The sequence below is a fragment of the Rattus rattus genome, chromosome 2, assembly GCF_011064425.1.
Source record: "Rattus rattus isolate New Zealand chromosome 2, Rrattus_CSIRO_v1, whole genome shotgun sequence".
NCBI classification, from domain to species: Eukaryota; Metazoa; Chordata; class Mammalia; order Rodentia; family Muridae; genus Rattus; species Rattus rattus.
In genome coordinates, this window is record NC_046155.1 from 88953418 (window position 1) to 88976343 (window position 22926).

Below are 22926 nucleotides of genomic sequence, written 5' to 3' on the forward strand. Positions count from 1 at the left end.
TGACTCCTGCCAAGGCCAGAAGGCTGTGGGAAAGCCTCCCGAAACCTCTCCTTATTGATTCTTACCTTCATCAGCTCTTGAAGCTTGGGGTCATTGCGTGAGTTTGGATCGACCATTGTCCGCACCTCATTCTCCTCTGTAAAAGGAAACAGGGTCTCTGTGTTGAATGCTGCCTACTGCACAAGGAAGCTTCTCTCACAGAGGTTGAGAGCAGCCTCGGCCTAACTGGCGATAGTGCTGGGGATAAGTAACTATGCGTGTTCAACCCCAAGGGAACGCTGAGGAAGAGGAGACAACACTGACATAAGAGCCAGAGAGGCTGGGGAGGAGCGCTCTGACATGGTGTCTTCTGGACATGTCATGGCTGCCTCACTTACAAACTCATAGCAGCTGTGGCTACGGAACCAGATGTGCACAAGATTAAGCCATCCATCCAGCCTGGATGGAGGAGGGGCTCTGGAGGCCCCGCCCCTGCTAAGGAGTCTTAGGAAGTTGGTGGTCTCTGAGGGAGGGAGAATGGTTCTTTGGTGGTGCCTCCCTTGTCAACTGCCTGTGTTCCAGGGCATAGCTCCGCAGCTGTGTATACGTGGGCGGCATCGGTCAGATCTAGTGGGTCGTTAAAAAGAAGAGGAGGGAGAAGAGACAATGTTGAGAAGGAGGACATGTTGGTGAGGGGGTTGGAGTTAGAGAGAAAATAAAAGTGGATAAAATCATATTTCATTATATACATGTATGGAACTCTCAAAGAATAAATTCTTTTTTTTTTTTTCTTTTTTTCTGGGGCTGGGGACCGAACCCAGGACCTTGCGTTTCCTAGGTAAGCACTCTACCACCGAGCCAAATCCCCAACCCCGAATAAATTCTTAAAATAAAAAAAATCCTAAAACTAAAAAGAGAGCAAGAAAAAGAAAAGGAGTTTTGGGGCGGGGGCACCTAAGGTGTGTGCACTAAGCTATTCTAGAGACGAGAAGGACAGTTACCCAGCATGGTGTCCTCGGGGTCCAGCTCGAAGGAGATGGGGCTAAGAGGCAGGTTGATGGCATTCATTCCTTCCTCCTGGAACTCGGATACTGAAAGACAAGGAAGAGCCTGGTCACGTGTCGGGGAAGGATAGATGGGGTGCAGGAGGACTCTACAACATCCACGATCAATACTGACATTGAGGGGATGCTTCTCCTTCTTCAGTCAGCTCACAGTCGCTCCCTAGCCTGCCATCGATCCCCGCTGCTTTCCTAAGACAGCCTAATTGTGCCTTTAATCTCAACTTTCTGCCTGAGGTCCTTCTCGCTTTCCTGAGAAAAGGGAATAAATGCAGAGATCCATCTTCTCCTAGAGAAGATTCTGGAAGAAACAGGTAGGGTGAGCACAATGGCTCGCTGAGGTCTCTGTCTTTGTTATCTGCCTGTCTTTCCTCTGGGGCTCATAGTGCTTCCTCACTGTGGACGGAAGGAAGGAGGTCACTGACTTCAGCCTGTTATCTCCTAAGCCCTGTCCATGTGCAGTTCAGCCATCTTCTGCCTTCCCCGAGGCTTTCTTTGGATGATCCTTCCTCCCTATCCCCAGCTGCTGTGTGGGGACCTCCAGGGCTCTGGGCTCTGCTGTGGGCTCCTCAGCTCTCATGAACTGTGGGACTAGGTCCTGACACTTCTACTTTTCAGTCCTGTATCCTCGGCTGAAAATGAACTTCCAGTGTGTGTGTGTGTGTGTGTGTGTGTGTGTGTGTGTGTGTGTGTGTGTGTGTGTGTGTGTGTGCATGTGTGTGTGTGTGTGTGTGTGTGTGTGTGTGTGTGTGTGTGTGTGTGTGATATGGAAGTCAGAGAACAAGTTGTAGGAGTAGCTTCTCTCCCTCTATCATATGGAACACAAGGGTTAAACTTAGGTCAACAGCCTTGGTAGCATTCACCATTACCTATTGAGCCATCTTGCCAACCTGACTACTGATTTCTTTTCACTTTTCAAATACTGGAAATCTACAGTACAATTTAGCAAAAGAAGTGTTAGAAAGGGATAGTGACCTACAGCCCCACTCCTTCAAACGCACAACTACACTTGGACTTCCTACCCACAAGCCCGGTAGTGCAGGAAGCACTTAATGCTGACCTCTGGTTCCTCATCCTGAAAGCTGGACCTCACATCCTCTCACAAGGGTCATTTTCTCCAAGGGTGTTGGTCCCTGGGCGGTTTGAAGGAGCTAATCTAGCAGCAGCAATCAACCTTAATGAAAGCAACGGCCCATCTTTCCATCTTATTTATTTATTTTTCATTGACTCAGTCCTCCCTCTTGCAGCCTAGACTCTGGAGAACTCTTAAGCACAGGGGGCTACTTACCCACTTGTAACTAGATAGGGAATGAGTCAGTGGCACCGAGATAGAGAAGCAGGTGTCACCTTAAAGAGAAACTAACATTAGGAAGTCCCTGGCCCAGTTGACTCTAGTATGGTGTGTATGTGTGTGTGTGTGTGTGTGTGTGTGCGTGTGTGTGTGTGTGTGTGTGTGTGTGTTGGTGTGCATGCCCTGCATACACGGCCCAGAAGAGGCTATTGGGTGTCTTTCTCTGTAGCTCTCTGCCTTATCCCTTTAAGATAGGGTTTCTCATTGAGCCTGAGGTTTCCATCTCCACTGCAGGGGTTACAGACAGGAACAGGTATGCTCAATTTTTATGTGGGCACTGGGGATTCAAACTCAGATCCTTACACTTATGGAGTAAGTGCTCTTACCCACTGGGGCATCTCCTCATTCATGAGCAGCAGAATTTAACATTCCTCAGACCTTACCCAGCTCCTGTGTCCAAATTCATTCAACTGCCCTTCTGTATAATTCTCCAAAAAACAAAGCAGGAAAATACAGGTGACCTCAAACACGCGCTCCGGGGCAGGCAATGGAAATGTTTAACTATGGCTTTGAGGCTGGGCTTCCTGAAGGCTGGGGCTCCTGGCTTCTTCTGACTTTTCTGCTTGTCTCACTGTAGGTCTGTAGTGTTCTACACAGTCATTTAAATTTCAATAAACGAAGCACTCACTTCATAGCTGCACCAAACACATTTTAAGTCTAGAGTGACTATGGTCCTCACAGCACCATGATGCAACATTTTCCACACAAGAAATCCAATTGCCTGATGTGCTCTAAGGAGATCCTGTTGGCCTACACACTGAGAATGTCCCTGTGAAAGGTCCAGCCAGGCCCGATGGATGGACCTCTGTTTACTCTATCAGTCTCCTGAGACCTCAATTTAGACATCCCGAGACAGAATTTGAGATTCAATACCCTCATGTCCACCACAACCATGCAAAAACAAACCCTCTCTTCCTATCCTCCTTCACCTCAGAAGGGGGTACCACTGTTCACAGCAAGTGTGTCCGACCTGCTGTTCAAGAGTGCTCATGGGCTATAAGTGACCCAAGGTAGTTATGGATATGGTCCAAAATAGAATTAGAAACATATTTAAAATATGTGATATGGGTGTATCTGTATGTATATGCATGTATGTACATGTGTGCATATATGTATAAGAGTGTATTGTATGTTTGTGTTGTTTGTCTTGGTAACTTGGTTGCATGGTGCTTGAGCATGAACTTAGAAGAGGAAAACTTTGTATAAAAATTCTCTGTGAAATAGATATTCTTTCCAAGCACCCTGGTTTACCAAATGGTTCAAGTTGAAATCTGGAGCACACCCTTGGCCTCTTTTCTCTTACCCTTTTTATCAAGCATATTGACTAGCAAGTTCTCTAGCCGCTGCCTCCCCACCCCCCAAAGCCAGGACCCCAGTGCAGCCTCTCCTCACCAACACTCCCCATGCCCAGTCCTGGCTTAAGCCACCATTGTCATCCATCTGCCCAGAAGATCCACCTCCTACCCAGGTGCTTTCTCTTGAATTTCTCTGCCCCCATCTTCTTGTCACTGTGCAGCCAGAATGCTCTATGAAATGCAAAGGAGCCCATCTAACCATCCTCCTCATTTCAACTCTCTTACAGTCCCTCATCACAGACTTTCAAGACCTCTGCTCAGCCTTCTGCTGCCCTTAGAATTTCTCCATAGAATTGCCACCACTTGAAGAAAATACTGTAGGTATATATTTCCAACATTCCCCAAATCAGGATGATCAGGATGAAAGCTGGATAAAGATGTTTGCTTTGTCTGAGACAAGGAGGTCTAGCTGTAACTCAGGGGGGCCTTGGACCTACTGTGTAGCTGTTTTGTAACAACACCCCTGCCTCATATCAAAACTTTCTACCCTACAGGCAGTACCTTAAGCAGGAAGATGAAACAACTCAAAATAGCTTCAGGAAGTCCCTAAAACTGACCATAGTCACTAGGTATCCTCCTACCAGAATAAGTTAAAGAATCCCCTGTGATGGTGTGCATAAGAATGATCCCAATAGGCTCATATATTTGAATTTTTAAACATCAGAGAATAGAACTACTTAGAAGGATTAGGATTGTGTTCTTGTTGGATTAAGCGTGGTCTTCTTGGAGGAAATGTGTCACTAGGGGTGGGCTTTAGATTTCAAGAGCCCAAGCCAGGCCCAGTGCCTCTCTCTCTTCTTACGGCCTGTGGATCTGGATGTAGAATTCTCAGCTACTTCTCCACTACCATGTTTGCCTAAAGCCTTGAATCTGTAAGCCAGCCCAAAGTAAGATGCTCTCTCTTATGAGAGTTGCAGTGGTCACGATGCTCCTTCACAGCAATGGAAAGTGACTAAGACACTCCCTCTGGCAAAGGAGAGCTGAGCCCAAAGAAGGCTCCGTGACCAGACCAGCTGCCCGGAAGGAGTGAAACCAGCGCAGCTGCCTGGAAGAGGTTTAGACCAACTGAGGCAGTTTACAACCTGTTGAGCTGCCTGCAGGCGTGCGGTGTGCTTCCGTTTCCCAACCTTGTGAGCTGTCACCCACACTGGGATGGGCTTCAGTGGTGCAGCTGTCTTTGAGTCACTTCTGTTCCTGTAAGTAACCAACCCTTCACCCATATTCCTGCAGATGGCCCCAATAAAACCCAGTGGTTCACCAAACTGGTTTTTTGGCGATATCTGTACTTCGGTCTGTCCTGGTTTCCCTACCTGGGGTGAGTAGATGTGAGTATTACACCTCCCCAGGAAAAGTTTTTCACAGAGCAGTAGGCAAAAATGACCTTGAACTTTGGAAGCTCTGGCCTCTGCCTCTTGGTGCTAGGATCAGGTGCATGTATTATCAACTCTGTGGTTCTAGGGCACTGGGGACCGAATCCAGGGCTTTGTGCATGCTAGGAAGGTAGCACTCTACCAACTGAGTCTCACTCTAGCCAGGGGACACTTTGTCCTCTGTTTACTGTCAGATTCCCAAGAGTTCAGACAGCACAGTGCTTAGGAACTAGATGCCTAGATTCAAACTCAGGCTCTACCACTTTCTAGCTATGTGACCTTGGACAAACCCCTTCATTTCCTGTGCCTCAGTTTCCTCATCCACAAGATGGGAGTGAAAATAATATTGACAACTTCCGAGGTCTATTGGGAAGATAAAATGAGTTTCCGGTCCCTTCAGCGAGCCACTACTGCTACTAAAGATGATATCTCTAACACTCTCTGTGCTTGGCGAGTATTTATTGGATAAGTAACTCTTATTCAAAGGTCACTCTTTGGGGCACAAGCTCGATGCACAGGCAGAATTTTCCCAAGGAGTTTTTAAAAAGCCTTCATGTTGTTGAGGTGGGGGATGGGGAGGTGGGAGCATGTTGGGTTGAAAGTCATTTACACTTTAGTCTGAACTTTAGCCTGACTGTGTGCATTATTGTGCACTTCTGAGATAAGCATTTGTAGCTTGTGTTTGTTTTGTTTTTTTGAGACAGGGTCTTGATAGGTAGCCCAGGCTGCCCCCCAGATTCACTAAGTAGCATATGTTGGCCTCAAACTTGCAGCAATCCTTCTGCCTCTGCTTTCTGGGTGCTGAGATTATAAACTCCTGATCAGTCTGCATTTTGTTAAGGAGGAAAATCCACATCTGTACAAAATGTAGCTAGCGCCAGTGTATAAACACATCGGTCTTTAAATATCTCCTTCTGACTAGAAAGATGATATTCCCAGCCAGGACTCCTAAAGGTGGGTCTGAATGAGGTCTCCCCTCTGAGGGCATTGTTCAGAAGGTTTTCAGATGAACACAGCTACAGTCAGAACTCCGCCCCTCTGGCCTGCCTCTTTAATTCACTCACAGAGACATAACAAGCCCAGAAGAAAGGCCGGGATATGCTTACAATTGGAAATGGGTGTTTGGAAGAAACCATTGGGCAGGAACCCCATTCCCGTTCCATTAACCGCTGACTCAGAGCCAGTTGTTCGTAAAAGCCAATATGCAAACTGCTCAGTCTGCGCCTGGCCCCCGCCCCACGAGGCCCCATTAGCAGCCACTTTCCCAAAACAGCCCGCCCGCCTTGGAAGGTTTCTTTCTATTCAACCCGAGCAGCGCCCAGCAGCAGCCCGCTTGCCAGTCCCAGAGCTTGGAAAGACAAAGGTCCGCGATTGAATTTTCTCGGCGCAGAATCTGAAGATGTTGTTTACTCTAGAATGGTCTGAAGCTCTCGCTCGGCCCGAGGGTGCAGTCTCTACCCGCTCACCCGCCCGCCATTAGTCATAACTTAATAAAAGCGTAAAGGGCTAGCTGAAGGGCAGGCTGCAAAGGCTCAGAGATTGCCTTATTTTACCCCAAGAAAAAGGGGGTTCTTCATCTCATTTTATTTTCTAGAAAGTGCCATCTGAAATGAGGTCCAGCTGGCCGGCTGAGGCAGACTGGAGATTTGAAGAGGTGGATTCAAATCCTGCTCTGTTTTCTACTAGCTGTAGGACCTGCTGTGGTTTCCTGCAGTTAGGTCTGAAGTGATTCTCTCAGCAGTGACAGCATAGCTGACACTTCTGGTTTTCTCCAGTGTTAATTTTTTTTTTGGAAGACACCCTATTTTAGTCTAGGGGCCATCTACCCCTCCTGGGTCCAGAGTGAGATCCTGACTGCTTCAAGTCAGTAATGATGCTCCCCGCCCCTACCCTGGGGGCCATGTGATACAACTCTAGTCACTGAACTTTGAGTGGAAATAGTTCTAGGAGTTTTTAGGAATAATTTCCTTTTATTTAAGAAAGAGTCCCAAGAGGCAAAGTTTAGAACAGAGGCAGAAGGAACACCCATTCAGAGCCTGCCCCACATGTGGCCCATACCAAACTAGATAAGATGGATGAAGCAAAGAAGTGCAGGCTGACAGGAACCGGATGTAGATCTCTCCTGAGAGACACAGCCAGAATACAGCAAATACATAGGCGAATGCCATCATTAAACCACTGAACTGAGAACGGGACCCCCGTTGAAGGAATCTTAGAAAGGACTGAAAGAGCTTGAAGGGGCTCGAGACCCCATATGAACAACAATGCCAAGCAACCAGACCTTCCAGGGACTAAGCCACTACCTAAAGACTATACATGGACTGACCCTGGGCTCCAACCCATAGGGTAGCAAATGAATAGCCTAGTAAGAGCACCAGTGGAAGGGAAGCCCTTGGTCCTGCAAGACTGAACCCCAGTGAACGTGATTGTTGGGGGAGGGCAGTAATGGGGGGGGGGATGGGGAGGAACACCCATAAAGAAGGGGGGGGGGGGGTTAGGGGATGTTGGCCGAAACCAGGAAAGGGAATAACAATCGAAATGTAAATAAGAAATATCCAAGTTGATAAAGCTAAAAAAGAAAAAAGAAAAAAGAAAGATATTCACATAAAAATTTGATACTTCAAATAAAAGGAATAAAAATTAAAAAAAAAAAAAGAAAGAGTCCCAAGGTAGGCAAATCTTTCTCCTCTCTTTGTTCCCTCATTGTATCAGGCTATTACGGATAGCTTTGGTATGGCCCTCTTAGAGACAAGAGGCGAGTTCGCCTGAAGAAGCTAACATGTGAAGTTGACGAGAATGAAGGAAAGAGAGGGTGTGGGGGGAGTTGTTGACACTGCTGAGCTGCTGCCCATGGAACCATCCCTTACTATGTAAACTGAAGAACACATATGTTCTTGGACCAGGGACACTGTCTACCCAATCAGTGCATGGGAATTACGTGGATAGCATAGGTTTGTTATTGATGGTAACTTAACCTCCTTTTTCTCCCCATAAAGAACAGGATAGCCACAGGACTTGGTGAACCCTAAACTTCTATGCCTGAGAACCCCAAGAACCCCAGGAGAGAAACGTGTATGGAAATAAGAATGAAGAAAGGTTTCTAAAGGTGAAAGAGGGTTATGGGTAGAGCTTGCCTGGCACACATGAAGCCCTGGGGTTACATCTCTGGGCAGGGGTGAACGCAGCAACCCCAGCACTGGGGAAGGGGAGGCAAGAGGATCATAAGTTCAAGACCATACACAGCGAGGTTCCCTGTGCAGGATCCCTAATTATAGTCACTCAGCTGAGAAGCATCACTGAATGTCTCTTCTGGAGCCTGGAGACATGCCCCCACTTTGCTCACAGAAGTGGAAAAGACAGGCCCAGGGGGACCATGCGACTGGTGTGCTGCACTCCAGGTACCAGATGGGAACCTGTGTGGAATGAGGCTGGCTCTGATGCTGAACACTGGGAAGTGGAGGGGTTCCTAGCAAAAGGGACATTTGAACAGGACGTTGGAACACCTACGTTGTCATTCAAAAACGGGTAGATCCCCCCCAAAGCACTTATGAGTGAAAATAGGATTGAGGAAACAGAGTAGGGGTTGAGGCAGTGGCAATGTCTGAACATTATGATGGAGTGAGCACGTTTAAGGAAGGGAAACAGGGAAGCTGCAGAGATGTGGATGGGCCAGAGGGTTAGAGCCTTGGGCTTAGTCATCCCGAGAAAGAAAGAGCTGAACGCCTCCAATGGAGGAGACATAGGGAGTGTCACAAGGCTGCAGGGGGTGCCATTATCACTGCACAGGCTGACCACCCTCCCACACACTGGCAAGAACAACTGGAATTTGAAACTAAAAGTAGTGCCTTTCCGGTAACATCAAATGTAACACTTGGGGGAACCAAACTAAATGTGAGAGGATCAACATGTGGGCAACATAAACCTCTCAGCCAAAACCATAGGAGGGCATCTCCTTGTCATTGACAAACTGGTCCTGAAGCTCACTGCAAAGGCAGTACAGGCACTGACTAGAGGCTTAAAGACACTCTAACATTTTCATAGTCAAAACAGGATGGCATTGAGAATAGCTTAATGGCACAGAACGGAGAGCTCAGAAACACACCCAAACAGCATCTCATGGAGCCCTGGCTAACCTTGAACTTATCATATAGCTGAGTGTGGTCTTGAACTCCTGATCTGCCTGCTTCTACCTCCTAAGTTCTGGGCGTATAGGTGTGTTTCATCATACTTGATTTATGCCATGCAGGGAATGGGATGCAGGGTTTTGTGCATGCTAAGCAAGCACTCAACACACTGAACTCCATCCAGGCATCCCCAGTTCACCTCTTGAACACACAAAGGCAAATCCACTCAGAAAGCAGTCATTTAAACAAAGGACCCTGCCTGGATTGGATGTCCAGAAGCAGGAAAGTCAACAAAGACACAGATTATAAACCTTTCCCCAAACTTGAAATAACTGTAGACCTAAATCTAAAGTATAACACCTTAGCCTCCCTGTCCCCCTCAAAAGAGAGGGGACACACAGACCTTGGATGTGGCAATGAATTTCTAAGATAAAAACAGTAAAAGGAAAATCTATGAATCTTGTTAAAACATCTGCTCTCTGCCGGACACTGCTAGAGCATGAGAAAGGGGCTAGAGAGTTGATGCAGTGGATCAGTGGTTGCTGTGCGAGCCTGAGGGCCCGAGGTTGAATCCAGCACCTACATAGAGTTGGGCGTGGTACGACTCATCTGTAATGCTGTGCTCCTATGGGGAGATTCTAAGTGGAGATGGGGAGTTCCCAGAAGCTCACGGCTAGCCGGCATACACAGTGACAAAATGACAAACAGATCCTGTGTCAAACAAGGTACAAAGTAAGGATGACACCAGAGGTCGTCCTACAAACACTCAAGAATGCACATACACACGTATGAACTCATACACACGTATGAACTCATACACACACATATGAACTCATACACATATACATACACACATACACACACACAAACACACACATGAGAATGGATAAGTCAAACTTGAAACAAAAAATTATATTGGATTATAAGCAAAAGCATAAAACATCTAGGCATCCATTCTGATATAAACAACTAAATAAATGAATAGAGGGAGAATTTGCTATAAAATTCCAGATAACTGGGGTTGGGGATTTAGCTCAGTGGTAGAGCACTTGCCTAGCAAGCGCAAGGCCCTGGGTTCGGTCCCCAGCTCTGGAAAAAAGAAAAGGGGAAAAAAAAATTCCAGATAACTGCTGGGCTTAGTGGCATTCATCTTCAATCCCAGCACATGGGAGGCAGGGGCAGGAGGGCCTTTGTCAGTTTGAAGCTAGCCTGGTCTACACAGTGAGTTCCAGAAGAGCCAGGACCACATAGACCAGTGGTTCTCAACCTTTCTAATGCTGTGACTTTTTAATACAGTTCCTGATGTTGTGGTGACCTCCCCATCATAATTATTTTTGTTGTTACTTTGTAACTGTAATTTTGCTATTATTATGGACCATGATGTAAATATCTGTGTTTTCCAATAGTCTTAGACAAATCCTGTGATAGTGTCATTTGATCCCCAAAGAGGGTCACGACCCACACAGATTGAGAACCACTTGCATAGATCAACTTTATCTAAAAAAAAAAAAAAAAAAAAAACTTAACTTAGTAAATCTTCGTGGTTTAAACTGGGGCACAATTCCCCATTCCTTAGTTGTGGGTTGTGTCAGCAACGTCCCTCATTTTACAGTACTGTACGGAAAGGAGGGACAAGGCCTGGCTTTACCCTGGAGCACCCTGACATGCTGCCTCAGCCATACTTCGAGTCAACTTTAACAGCCATGCGGCCTGCTGAGACTGAACGCTGTGGGCATGATGAGGTCAAAATGCTACTTTGCCTTTTCTTCTCAGAAGCCGCATCCCAAAACCTAATGAGGAGAGAGAGGGCAGCCGTATCTCAGTAGAAGGAAAACCTAAAAAACACTTGGCCAGGGGCTGCAGAAATGGTGTATTGGTTAAGTACAGGACCTGATTTCAAGTCCCAGCACCCACACGATGTCTCACAATCATCTCTAACTCCAGTTCCAGGGGCTCTGACACCTTCTCCTGGCCATCACTGGTACCAGGTATGAATATTGTATACAAACATACATGCCAGCAAAACACTCATACATATTAAGAGATAACAAACAAAAACAAAAAAGGACAATGTTAACAACAACAACAACAACAACAACAACAACAACAACAACAGGACAACCCTCAAACACTTGGCCAGTTCTCCTCAGAACTGTCAAGGTCACCATACACCAAGTCTGTGAGATTCACAGCCAAGGGGATCTTAAGAGAGGATGGGACTGGCTACAGTGTCCCACCCCTGTGATTCCAGGGTTTGGGAAGTCGGGGCAAGAGGATCAGGAGTTCAAGGCCAGCCTTAGGCTCACAATGAGTTTAAAGTCAGCTAGAGAACATGAGCTTCTCTTTCCAAAAATCACAAACCAGGGCTAGCGAGATGGCTCAGCAGGTGAGGGCATTTGCTGACTAGGACCTACATAGCAGAAGGAGAGAGCTGACTCCCGAAAGTTGTCCTCTGACTTCCACATGTCAGCCACATGCACTCCCGAACCACATTAAATAAATGTAAAAAAGTAAATATTAAAATGACCGAAACTAAACCACTACAATGCTGAACTACAATTCTAACAAGCATACTGCATTTAACAATGTAAGTTGGAAGTGTGGGAGCTGGGGGTGGGATATGAGGAAAGTGTACATCTCTGCAGATTTTTCGTGACTCTAAAACTATGCCAAAAGAATACTTGAAAAAGCTAATATGAATTTACTAGTTGTGCTGGCCAGTTTTATATTAACTTGACAGAAGCAGAGTCATCTGAAAGGAGGAAACCTCAATTGAGAAAATGCCTCCATAAGAGGTAGGCATTTTCTTAGTGATATGGGAAGACCCAGCCCATTGTGGGGGATGCCATCCCTGGGCTGGTGGACCTGGGTTCTATAAGAAAGCAGGCTGAGCAAGGCATGATGAGCAGGCCAGTAAGCAGCACTCCTCTATGGCCACTGCATCAGCTCCTGCCTCTAGGTTCCTGCCCTGTCTGAGTTTCTGTCCTGACTTCCTTCCATGATGAAAAGTGTTGTGGAAGCGTGAGTCAAATAAACCTTTTCCTTCCCAAGTTGCTTTAGTCATGGTGTTGCATCAAAGCAATAGAAACCCTAAGACACAACTGTTGAAGAAAAAGATACAACATTCATGGGATGAAGATAGAAAGAAAGAAGCACATAATTCTATGGGACCCATAGGCTTCCTCCCTTCTAGAGTTTTCTAGATGCAGCTGTACAGAAGACAACACTCCAAGATTATCACAAAAATCCCACAAACAAGGGCTATACTCATTCAAGAGCCCAAGAAGCCAGGCAGAAAGCCCACAGTCCAGGACTGTGATGTAACGGCCCCACTTCACTGTCAACGTGACCGGATTTAGAATCCCCACAGAGACACACCTCTGAGTGTGTCCCTATGGGGCTGTTTCCAGATAGGTTTAACTGTGGAGGGAAGATCCACCCTAGTGTTGACAGCACCACCCCATGCACTTTGGAGCCCAGACTGAATACAGAGGAAAAGGGGGAAAGGAAAAAAGGGGGAACTGAGTTCTAGCCTTCGTTTCTACTCCCCATCCTCACACTCAAGCCACCAAGTCGTCCCTGCCATGATGTACTTGCACCTTCAATTGTGAGCCAAAAGACTTCCTTAAGCGGCTCGCCAGGTGTTTTGTCATGACAACGAGAGGAAGAAGCAACCAAATAGAATGTCTGCAGGGACAATGAAGAGCTTCCTCCTTGCTTAAGGATGCTCAAGAGACCATTTTCACTCTCCAGGAAAGGGGTGGGCGTGTCTCACTGGTGGATCTCTCACTGAAGGCTCATAGCCCCCGATGGGGATTTTTGTGTCCAGAATTTCTGGACTAGTTTTTCGTTGCTGCATAAGCAAACAACTAGAAACATGGTGGTAGGTTAGAAGACCAGTGTGGATCTCAGGGCAATGCATTTTTTTTTTCCGGAGCTGGGGACCGAACCCAGGGCCTTGCGCTTGCTAGGCAAGTGCTCTACCACTGAGCTAAATCCCCAACTCCGTGTGTATCTCACTGAGTTAAAGTGGAGACATCAGTGAGGCTTCACACTCCTGTGGGATTCTAGGGAGACTCTGTGTTCTCACCCCTTTGCCCACATTCCTTATCTTTTGGTTCACACCATCTCTAAAGCTAGAACTGGGAGGAGAGGGGTGGATTTTCTGGTTGCATCTCTCTGACCCTTCTGTCTCCCTCGTCCACTTTCAAGTACCTTGTGCTTCTACTAGATCTACCTGGGTAATCCAGCATGGACTTCCCACCCAAATCCAAACCATAATCTTCAATCCCCTTTTTCACATAAAGCACTTGGTCAAAGATCTCCAGGGAGTCAGGGCCTGGGTATCTCTGAAAAGACCATATTGCCTACAATGGATTTTCCCCATGGATCAGGGAGATTCTCTTCTCCCCTTGCCTTTCATTCCAGCATACGGGTTCACTTCCCTCCTTGGGAGATTGCCAAGGGAAAATGCAAAGCCCTGGTCCTGCCCACCCAGTCCCTCACACAAGGGAAGCTCTATTCTTTTCAACAAAAAAAAAATGATACTTGTTTTTACAACTATCATAGATGAGGCAGGAATCAATCCTTGGCGACCTTAACTCAATGCCAGAGTAGAATCACATGCTCCTATACTCCGTATAACCATTTAATCACAAAGGTCCTGGGAACACACACACACACACACACACACACACACACACACACACACACACACACACATAAAAAAAAAAAATCATAGGGAGAGACTGGCACTATGACAGGAAGGGGTGGAAGGATTCATAGTCCTTCGTCTTAAATTTTCCAGCAGTTTTTAATTTGGTCGGCTTTGTAGCTGCTGCAGAGTTGGAAGGTAGCCAAGCAATGACCCAGGGCATGATTTTATTGTTCCGCCCAGCACGTGGTACAGCTGCCCTCCAATTGCTGACAAGCTTAAAGGGAGAGGGCAGAACACAACTACTGGTCGGTTCCAGGCAGTCAAAACTGTGAATGGAAACATTTGTTGAGGTCTTAAGTAAGCCACGAGAATTCAATTGAAGCAGGACAAGGCAAGGAGGGGCCAGGGGAACAACACATCAGTGGGATGTGTGTGTGTGTGTGTGTGTGTGTGTGTGTGTGTGTGTGTGTGTGTGTGTGTGTTTGTGTTCCATGCAATGGCCTGTTGCTTCTTTAGACTGGGAACCACACGACTGCCTTGCCTTTAAAGTCTACCCATGGCTGGTGAAATAGCTCAGCAGGTAACAGTGCTTGCTGCCAAGCTGGATGACATGAGTTCAATCCCCAGGACCCACAGAATGGAAAGAGAGAACCAATTCCAGAAAGTTGGCCTTTGACTTCTACACACACAATGGTTATGTTCCAGTGTGTGTGTGTGTGTGTGTGTGTGTGTGTGTGTGCGCGTGCACACACACACACACAGACACAGACACACACACACTCTTCCTCATTTAAGGGAGCTTTGAAAATAAAAACCAGGGTATGGGAGCTATCTGTAGATGCTGGACATTTAGGGAGTTTCCAGATTTGGGGGAGCAGCAGCAGGGTCTGTCAACTTGAAAGGGTGGAGGATGAGCTTGGTTGACACAATGCTTGCCTGACACAGATGAGAACCTGTGCTTGATCTTCAGTACTGTATTAGTCAGGCCTGGGTACAGATCTAAAATCCCAGCCCTCAGGAGGTGGAAGCACGAGGCTCAGGCATTGCCATCCTTGACTACATACTGAGTGTGAGGTCAGCCTGGGTCACGTGAGACTCCGTAGTGAAAGGAGGTGGGGGTCAGATGCTGGACTAAGGACCATAAGAGGCGATAATCTTTGCCCTCATATGTGGTAGTTTATCCTTACCAGACAGCAGGAGATGAATCCCAAAGAAGCTGTTTGGATTAAGAGTCAGGGGCCTTGTAGAAAACACCACTCAGAGATCTCCCATCAGCCCAGCCCCCAGCCCCACCTCTCTCCACATTGTCAGGCTCTGTGAGACACAAGCTATGGGGCTCCAGGAGCTAGACCCTGGCAGAAAAGTGGAGGAATTTAATTACGCTGAGACCTACACTGCTTCCTACAGGTGAACCAACGTAGAGGTGGCTGTGGGTACCTCTGAGGTGTGAGGTGCAAACTTCTATTGTACCCATGGGGGTGCTCAAGACCTCTCATCTCCCAAGACAATCTCCCTCCCAGATTGGTGGGAGATAAAGAGTATATTTTTAAGAAGAAATTTGAGAAGGGTCCTTTTTTTTTTTTTTTCTCTCTCCAACTACAGAGCAATAAGGAACAGACTAGACCTGAAGTTGAACCCTGTTCTTTATGTTTTGACATTAGGCCTACGCCAATTCTTACTTCTGGCTCCATTGGCATGACCATACCTGAGCGTCTAATTCTGTCCTGACCTTACCCAGTTTGACCTGAGAATGCCAAGTTAAACTGAGTAGGCTGCTTGCTTTCATCAGTCTTGCAACCTCTTGAGGAAGCTTCTGAGGGTGGAGAGAGAGGCCAGGTCCTGTGCTGGCTGCTTCCCAAGTATCAGTTTCTCCTTTACAGTCCTCTGGGGAACAGAGTTGAAGTTCAGAGCTAGTTCAGCCCATTGTCACAGCCGCGGAGCTGCCTGCTGTCTGATGGAACAACAATGTGTATAACAATGTGTAACTGTCAACCTGACCCAAACAGACTCACTTGGGACTGCCCACACTGGGTTGAACTGTGAGCATGTCTGTGTGACACTGGCTTAATTAAGTTAACTATTAGGGGGAAGACTCAGCCCACTGTGGGCAGCACTATTCCTTAGGCAGGGATTCTTGAACTGTGTAAGAGTGGAAATCTGTAGCTGAACACAAGCAAGTGAGCTATCCTGTGTGCGTTTATTTCTCTTTGTTCTAGACTATGGGTGTGATGATAGCTGCTTCGAGCTCCTGCTGCCTTGAGTACTCTACAACGGACAGTAACCTGAAAATCTGAAAATAAAAGAAACCCTATCTCCCTTAAGTTGCTTTTTGTCGGTGCATTTTTTTTTAAACCACAGGGACAGGAGGTACTGAATGTCTGCTCGTTCCTTTCTCCTGTTCTCAATGGCTGTGCACTGATATAATGCACATTTCTCTAAGAGAGAACAAGTCCTTGGCTTGGAAGTCACAGCCACGGACACTCCAAGTCTAGGGTGCCGAGGGCTGCCCTGGAAGAACTCCAAGCGGCATGAGAACACCAGGGAGTCCAGAAAGGACCAGATGGGGAAGAGGAATGGACTTCACAATAAAGGTGGCATCAGATCTATTTGCAATTACACACCTGTGTGCATATCTGAAGAACACCTGTATCTACCATGATTCCAAAAGGCCCAAGGATCGTCCACCAGCATCTGCCAGCATCCGAAACACAATGAATGCTTAACATGCATTTGCTGAATGAATGAACAGGATGGCAACGTGGGCCGCTGGGCTGCTCTCCCCATCCAGCAGAGACCTGAAGCCAAATGAACAGCTCGACTTTTTACATCAGCATTAGTTCCTCAAAGGTCTGCACTTCCAGAGGGGACGGAAGGGACGAAGGACCAAGGCATCCACGGAGGAGCAGAGTTGGCGATATTTGCCCATCCAGAACACGGGAGTCAAGGAAATGTAGTGTGAAGCAATTGTACGTATCATTTTGACCCCCCTAGATAAAGTCCTAGAGTGCTAGGATAAAGTCCTGTCCAGACCCGGAAATTCAGAGAGGATGGCACCAGAAATGGCACAGGCTGCCAGTCTCTGCACCACGAGAGCCACCACAGCTCCCTGGTTATTTATCGTTTTTTTCGAAACCAGCAACCCATGTTGACAGCAAATCTGTACAGAAAAATCTATTAAAAGAAATTGTGGTGAGTCGAGCTGCTTTAACTGTCTGCCGTTCTGCTGATTGCGGGCCCTGCACCTCCCCTGAGCCTGCCTTCTGTACAACCTTCCATTTGATTCAATTCAATGGATAATTACGGAGTCTCAACTCTGTGCAAGGCAATGCACTGGGAACCTCATTCCAGTAGCATCCGCAAGCACAAGGTGTGATTTAACTCAGAGGCAGAGATGAGCGCATACAAAGAAGTGCAGAGCAGCAAAGGCCACAGGATATTACATTACATTACAGAGGCCATTTCAAAGAAACTTATGTTGAACCTGTGTGAGCGGGCGTGGGATAGCCCGCTATGCATCTATTCGAACACACATTTAGCATCTGTGGGGAGCACCGTTCCTGGGTCACAGTGATGGTCAATCTTGACTGTCTACTTGACTAGTCACTGTGGAAACATACCTCTGGTTGTATCTCTGAGGCTATTTCCAGAAAGGCTTACCATATGCCTATATGTAGAGGCATGATCTTATGGACTGGGGTACCAGAACGAATGAAAAGGAGAAACTACAGCATCTTCTCAGTGCTTTCTGGCTGGACGAAATGTGACCAGCTGCCTTCCCTGCTATGAAGGGCTGTAGCCTATGTTGTGAGTCAAAGTAAAACCCTTCCTTCCTTAAGAAGCGTTTGTCATAGCCGCAAAAGAGTAACTCATACAGCCACGGCTCCATCTGGAGTGAAGGAACCAAAGGAGAAACTGCCCCCACCTGCTCACATGGAGGCGGGAATGAGGGAGAACGTCTCAGAGGATGAGGCACTTCAGTGGCTTCAGGAGTTCAGCAGGGGCCGGGAAGATGAGAAAGGACAGGCTGGAGGCTGGCATGACCATGCGTGTCGTCACAGAGTGAAGCCAGAATGTGCAATATGCAGGTTTAGCCCTGAAAACAGTGCCCAGGCCCTTGATAAGAAAAAAACAGTTTTGCAAGTTTGAAGGGTGACTCTGAAAAGGTTCTCCAGAGGCTGAGGACAAAACTCTACTGGTAAATTTCTAGCCGAGCAAGGATGAAGATGTGAGTTTGATCTCCAGCATTCTTAGTAAAAGCTTGCATAATGGCTTGTACTCGTAATTCCAATGCTAGAGAGGTGTAGACAGGTGGATCCCTGGGGCTTGCTGGCCGGCCAGCCAACTTAGCTGAATCATGAGTTCCCGGAAAGCCAGGAACCTTCACAAATAAAAAACAAGGTGGGGAGCGATTGAGGAACACATCCAAGGTTGATCCCTGTCCTCTACATGCACACACACACACACACACACACACACACACACACACACACACACACATGAGCAGTGGGGTTGGTAAGAGGGAGAGAGAAGCCTCCAGGGAATCCAGCCAAGTAGAAGTCTAGTCCAGGACGCATGCTCCCATGATAAGGCAGACTGAGTTGGTCTGGCCTTTGGAGACAGCAGACCCTGGATGAATCCTAGCACAGTCTCTATCTAGACTTACTCCCTTTCCAGAATGGGAATCCTATCACTTAGCTCACAGACTGGCAATAAGATTCCACGACGTGGAGCATATAAAATGCCCAGCCCAGCAGAACCCATCTCCCTGAGCATTCAGTTCCCGCTCATTTGCCCTTTCACCACCCCTCGTCAGTGTGAGCCTTGTAATGGGTGACCACTAGGAGAGACAGAGCGGCTTACCAGGGACGATCTAATGGGCTAAGAATGCCTCAGAGAGCCATCTGGGCTGGAAAACCAAGTGAGAGGAGGCTATAAGAAAGGAACACCCCTGGCCTTGGGTGGACTGTGACAAGGTGATGAGCAAGGGGCAGGCTCACACAAGGCTCCACAATGCAAAAAGATGCTTTGGGACACGGGGCACAGTGGAGCACCCAGACATGGAGTGAGGGGCCATATGATGGTTGTGACAGAGTCTGAAGGGAGGATAGTCAGGGAAAAGAATAGCATGTGAAAGGCAGAGTGGAGACTGAGGGTTGAGATGGCTGTCATGGAAGTCAGTACGGCCATTACTTGTGGCCGTGGTTAGGCTGAAGTTCAGAAGTGGGCAAATGATATCCAATGGCTATAGCACTTGGGCTGTATAAGTCAAGATCAATGCCATTGAGAGAAGGGCTGACTCCAGACCAGAGACACGGGATGAGCCTGGGTTATCTGACTTGTAGAAGCCTATCAGCTGTGGGCTTCTATCAGCTACAGAAGAATCAGTCAGGCTTTGGCTGGCCAAAGGCAGAAAAATTAAACACCAACAAAGACGGAGATGGCAATGGACTGAAATAGATCAGCTGCATGTAAACCCAAGATTAATAATGGATTATTATTAATAGTAATAACCTAGGGAACCAGGGAGGTGTCTTAGTTGGGAAAGTGCCTCCTGCACAAGCATGAGGACCTGAGTTCAAACCCCAGCACCCCCTGCGAAAATCCAGTGTGGTAACTGGTTCTTGTGATCCCAGTGTGAGGTGGGGACAAGAGGATGTCTGGGGCTCACTGCCAGCCCCTGTAAGTCGGTGAGAGACCCTGTCTCAAAAAAGAAGCACAATGCTGGGGCTCTACTTCCAGATCTGGGAGAATTTATAAGCAGTTTCAGCTAACTAATGATGGTCCAATGCCCCAACAGACCAGCTATCCAAATAACAACCACTAGTGGCTCCCCGAATCACAAAAAGAGAGGCAAGGAGGAGTAAGGCTTCTTCCCACCCTCCCTCAGAGACAAAGCTATGCTGACCCCACTCCCCAGCAAGCTTTGGAAAGGCAGGGGCCGGATGAATAAGTTCAGCCACAGCACCACCATCCAAATAGCAGACTCCAGACTGCTAGAAACTCTATAGGTTTCTCAGGAAAAAAAAAACCAAAACCAAAAAAAAAAAAAAAAAAACAACTGCAAAGACTCAAAAGAACAGAGCGGGGAGCCACCAATTCCAGCGTGGTTTTTGTTGTTGTCATCTTACATATTGATTCCAGCATGCTGGAAAAGTAATTACTAAATGATCAAAACGTGGAAAATGAAAGGCTGAAAATGTTAAGGAATTGATTTTTTTCCTTATATAATTTTTTAAAATAAAAAATCCTTCTACAATGAAATAAATCACTTTTGTGGTACCTTGAAATACAAATTTTAAACATTAAAAAACTATACCTAAATAAATGGTAAAAAATTAAGCCTTTATGATAATATATAAAATTATTATTATTATTATTATCATCATTATTATTATTATTAGTAGTAGTAGTATATTTGGGATTTAATCCAAGTTAACTTTCCAATGGAGATGGGAGATGAGTCAAGAAGTATCAAGATCAAGGTTGGCTGGGTAGTGATGGCACACGCCTTTAATCCCAGGACTCAGGAGGCAGAGGCAGGTGGATCTCTGTGAGTTCAAGGCCAGCCTGGTCTACAGAGTGAGTTCCAGGACAGCTAGGGCTATACAGTGAATCCTGTCTCAAAAAACAAAGTAAAGATCATTGGTTCATGGTGAATTGATTGACAGATTTACTTGGGGGGGGGCGGGGAATCACTATCCTTTCTATGTTTGTGTGTGTCAAAAGTTTTATATTGTCAGTTGTTTTCTATAATTTCTCAATTAAAAAGATGTCTTGTCTTTTTGAGGCAAAGTCTTACACGTAACTGCATCTAGTCTCAAAGGCTCTGCCATTCTCCTACCTCAGCTATCCCAGGGCTGGGACTGTAGGCATCTGCCATCATACCCAGGCCTTTTTTTCTTTTTCCTTTTAATGGCCCTTTGGAGTGATGAGCAGACGTAAGCCAAAGGTTTGTTTTCAAAACCAGGGAGGCAGATGAGAGCAAGCCACTTGCCACACTTACAATAATGCCAGGCTGAAAAAGAAATCTGGGAAATGGCTCAGCATGGGTCTGGGGTTCAGATCCCCAGGACTCATGAGAGGGTCAGCTGCACATGGTGGCCCACCCATAATCCCAGTGCACGAGGGGCAGGGACAGGGGCTTCCTGAAGCAAACAATCTAGGTCCCTAGACAAACAGTGAGCTCTTGGTTCAATTGAGAGATGCCGCCTCAGTCGAGCAATCAGGGAAGACACCCAGTGCCTTTGGTTATGTTGGGCACCCACACCTGCACACACACACACACACACACACACACACACACACACACACACACACACACACCACAATGAAGGAAGTACAACTACTGTAGCAAGCAGCAGTGAAAATCTTCACATATAACGACCTCCCCAATACGTACTATATACATCAATGTACTCAAGAGAAGCTAAGAAATATGTCAATTGCAATTTAAGGTTTAAAACTTTTAAAAAGATATTTAAATTTATTTACTCTGTGTGTGTGTGTGTGTGTGTGTGTGTGTGTGTGTGTGTGTGTGTGTGTGTGTGTGTAGATGTCAGAGGACAACTTCCATCATGTGGTTCCCCGGATTACACTCAGGACATCAAGCTTGGCAATTAGCACCTTTGCTCATCAACCCACCTCACCAGCCCAAGTGCAATTTTTATGAAGAAAGAGATTACAGATAACTGGCAACTGCTTAGGAAATATTTCGCTGCTCTCTAAGGGTACCTGGGAAAACACTGAAGTGCCACCTATGGGTGGTGTGGTCCCTCTCACCACCTTCTTTCCCAGGGCCATCCCAACGCCAGGGTGACACTTGTCCTGCTCAGGGAGGGACCTCTGGAACTTAGTAGTGGACTCCATACCTCCTGTCTCCTCTCTTCTGCCTAAGCAGTCATCCTCTCTGGTTGGGACTTTCAGCACAAATGGCTTCCTGGAGGGGTGAATAGTGACTTCATACATGACAGACTTCATCACAGACGGAAGCAAGGAGAACCCCAAGGGAGCCAATATTCTCCTACACATCTTTAAGGAGGCCAGGAAGACCTCCTGGATTTTCGTTAACCATGGTCTTTAGAACTTGGATCAAGAAGCACAAACAGATGCAACCCAACAGATGCAGCCTGTCAAACATCCTAGGATGTTTCTGCCCAGTCAGAGACCCGCATGTGAGCTTTCAAGCCGTTTTATTATGGATGGAAAATTTTGCCAACAACCTTGCACACCCGTCAATCAAACGCACAGAGCTCCTGTTGGAATCGAGTCATCCTAAACCAGGTGGGAGAATTGCATCGAAAGCTCTCCTTGTGTTCTTTATCTTCCTGCCACCAGAGACAATCGAGACACTTGCTCTGCCCCAGCTATGGAGGAGAGCTGGCAGACATATCCTGAGAAAAGCAGTTAGCAGGAGACAGCTCACAGAGGGGCACACACACATTTCTCTGTGCAGTGCAAGTCCAAGCTTCATTTAGGAGTGGAGGATGAATATGGCCTAACTGGTTATTGATTGCCTTGCCTAAGTCCTGCACCCCCTTACCTATCTATTTATCTCATTCCCCACCCCTCCACATTTTCCCTAACAGCCAGTCTGACCACCTTAGACAGAAAGTCCTGTGTGCATACATGCACATCCTTCAAGAGAATGAAGGGAATGGTCTTTATCTCAGAAACCCAAATGCAAGGAGCTGGCCAAGGCACTCCTGACAGATTTACCCCCACCTACCAGGTTCAGCTCTGTCCATGTTTGGTCCTACCTTTAGGGCAAAGTGCCCCGCAGCCCATGGTCTAACACTGTAGCCACAATCATCGTCTCTTCTGTGCAGCTGCCCTCTCTCTGTGGGGTCCCCTGTGGAGGTCTGCAAAGCTATGGATAGGATCCTTCCCAGAGCTTCCTGAGGAGGCTGCTGCTTGCCTAGAACGATTGGGAGCACAGCCTCGGCTGAGCACCCGTGGCTGCCTATATAATTTAATATGATGCCACTTGAGACTTGTGGATCTGCTGAAGAGCAAGCAGGATCCTGTCTCCT

General features: G+C 46.9%; 1 protein-coding gene across 1 annotated transcript in view; it reads right to left on the minus strand.

Annotated features, from left to right (window-relative positions):
* The window catches only part of Parva (parvin alpha), a 155415-nt gene that overhangs the window by 47785 nt on the left and 84704 nt on the right, over positions 1 to 22926 (minus strand). Inside the window, exons 2-3 of the mRNA XM_032892879.1 lie at positions 981 to 1070; positions 66 to 136 (exon numbers count right to left, since the gene is read on the minus strand). Coding sequence (XP_032748770.1) covers positions 66 to 136; positions 981 to 1070 — 161 coding nt within the window. The remainder of the gene's footprint in view (positions 1 to 65; positions 137 to 980; positions 1071 to 22926) is intronic.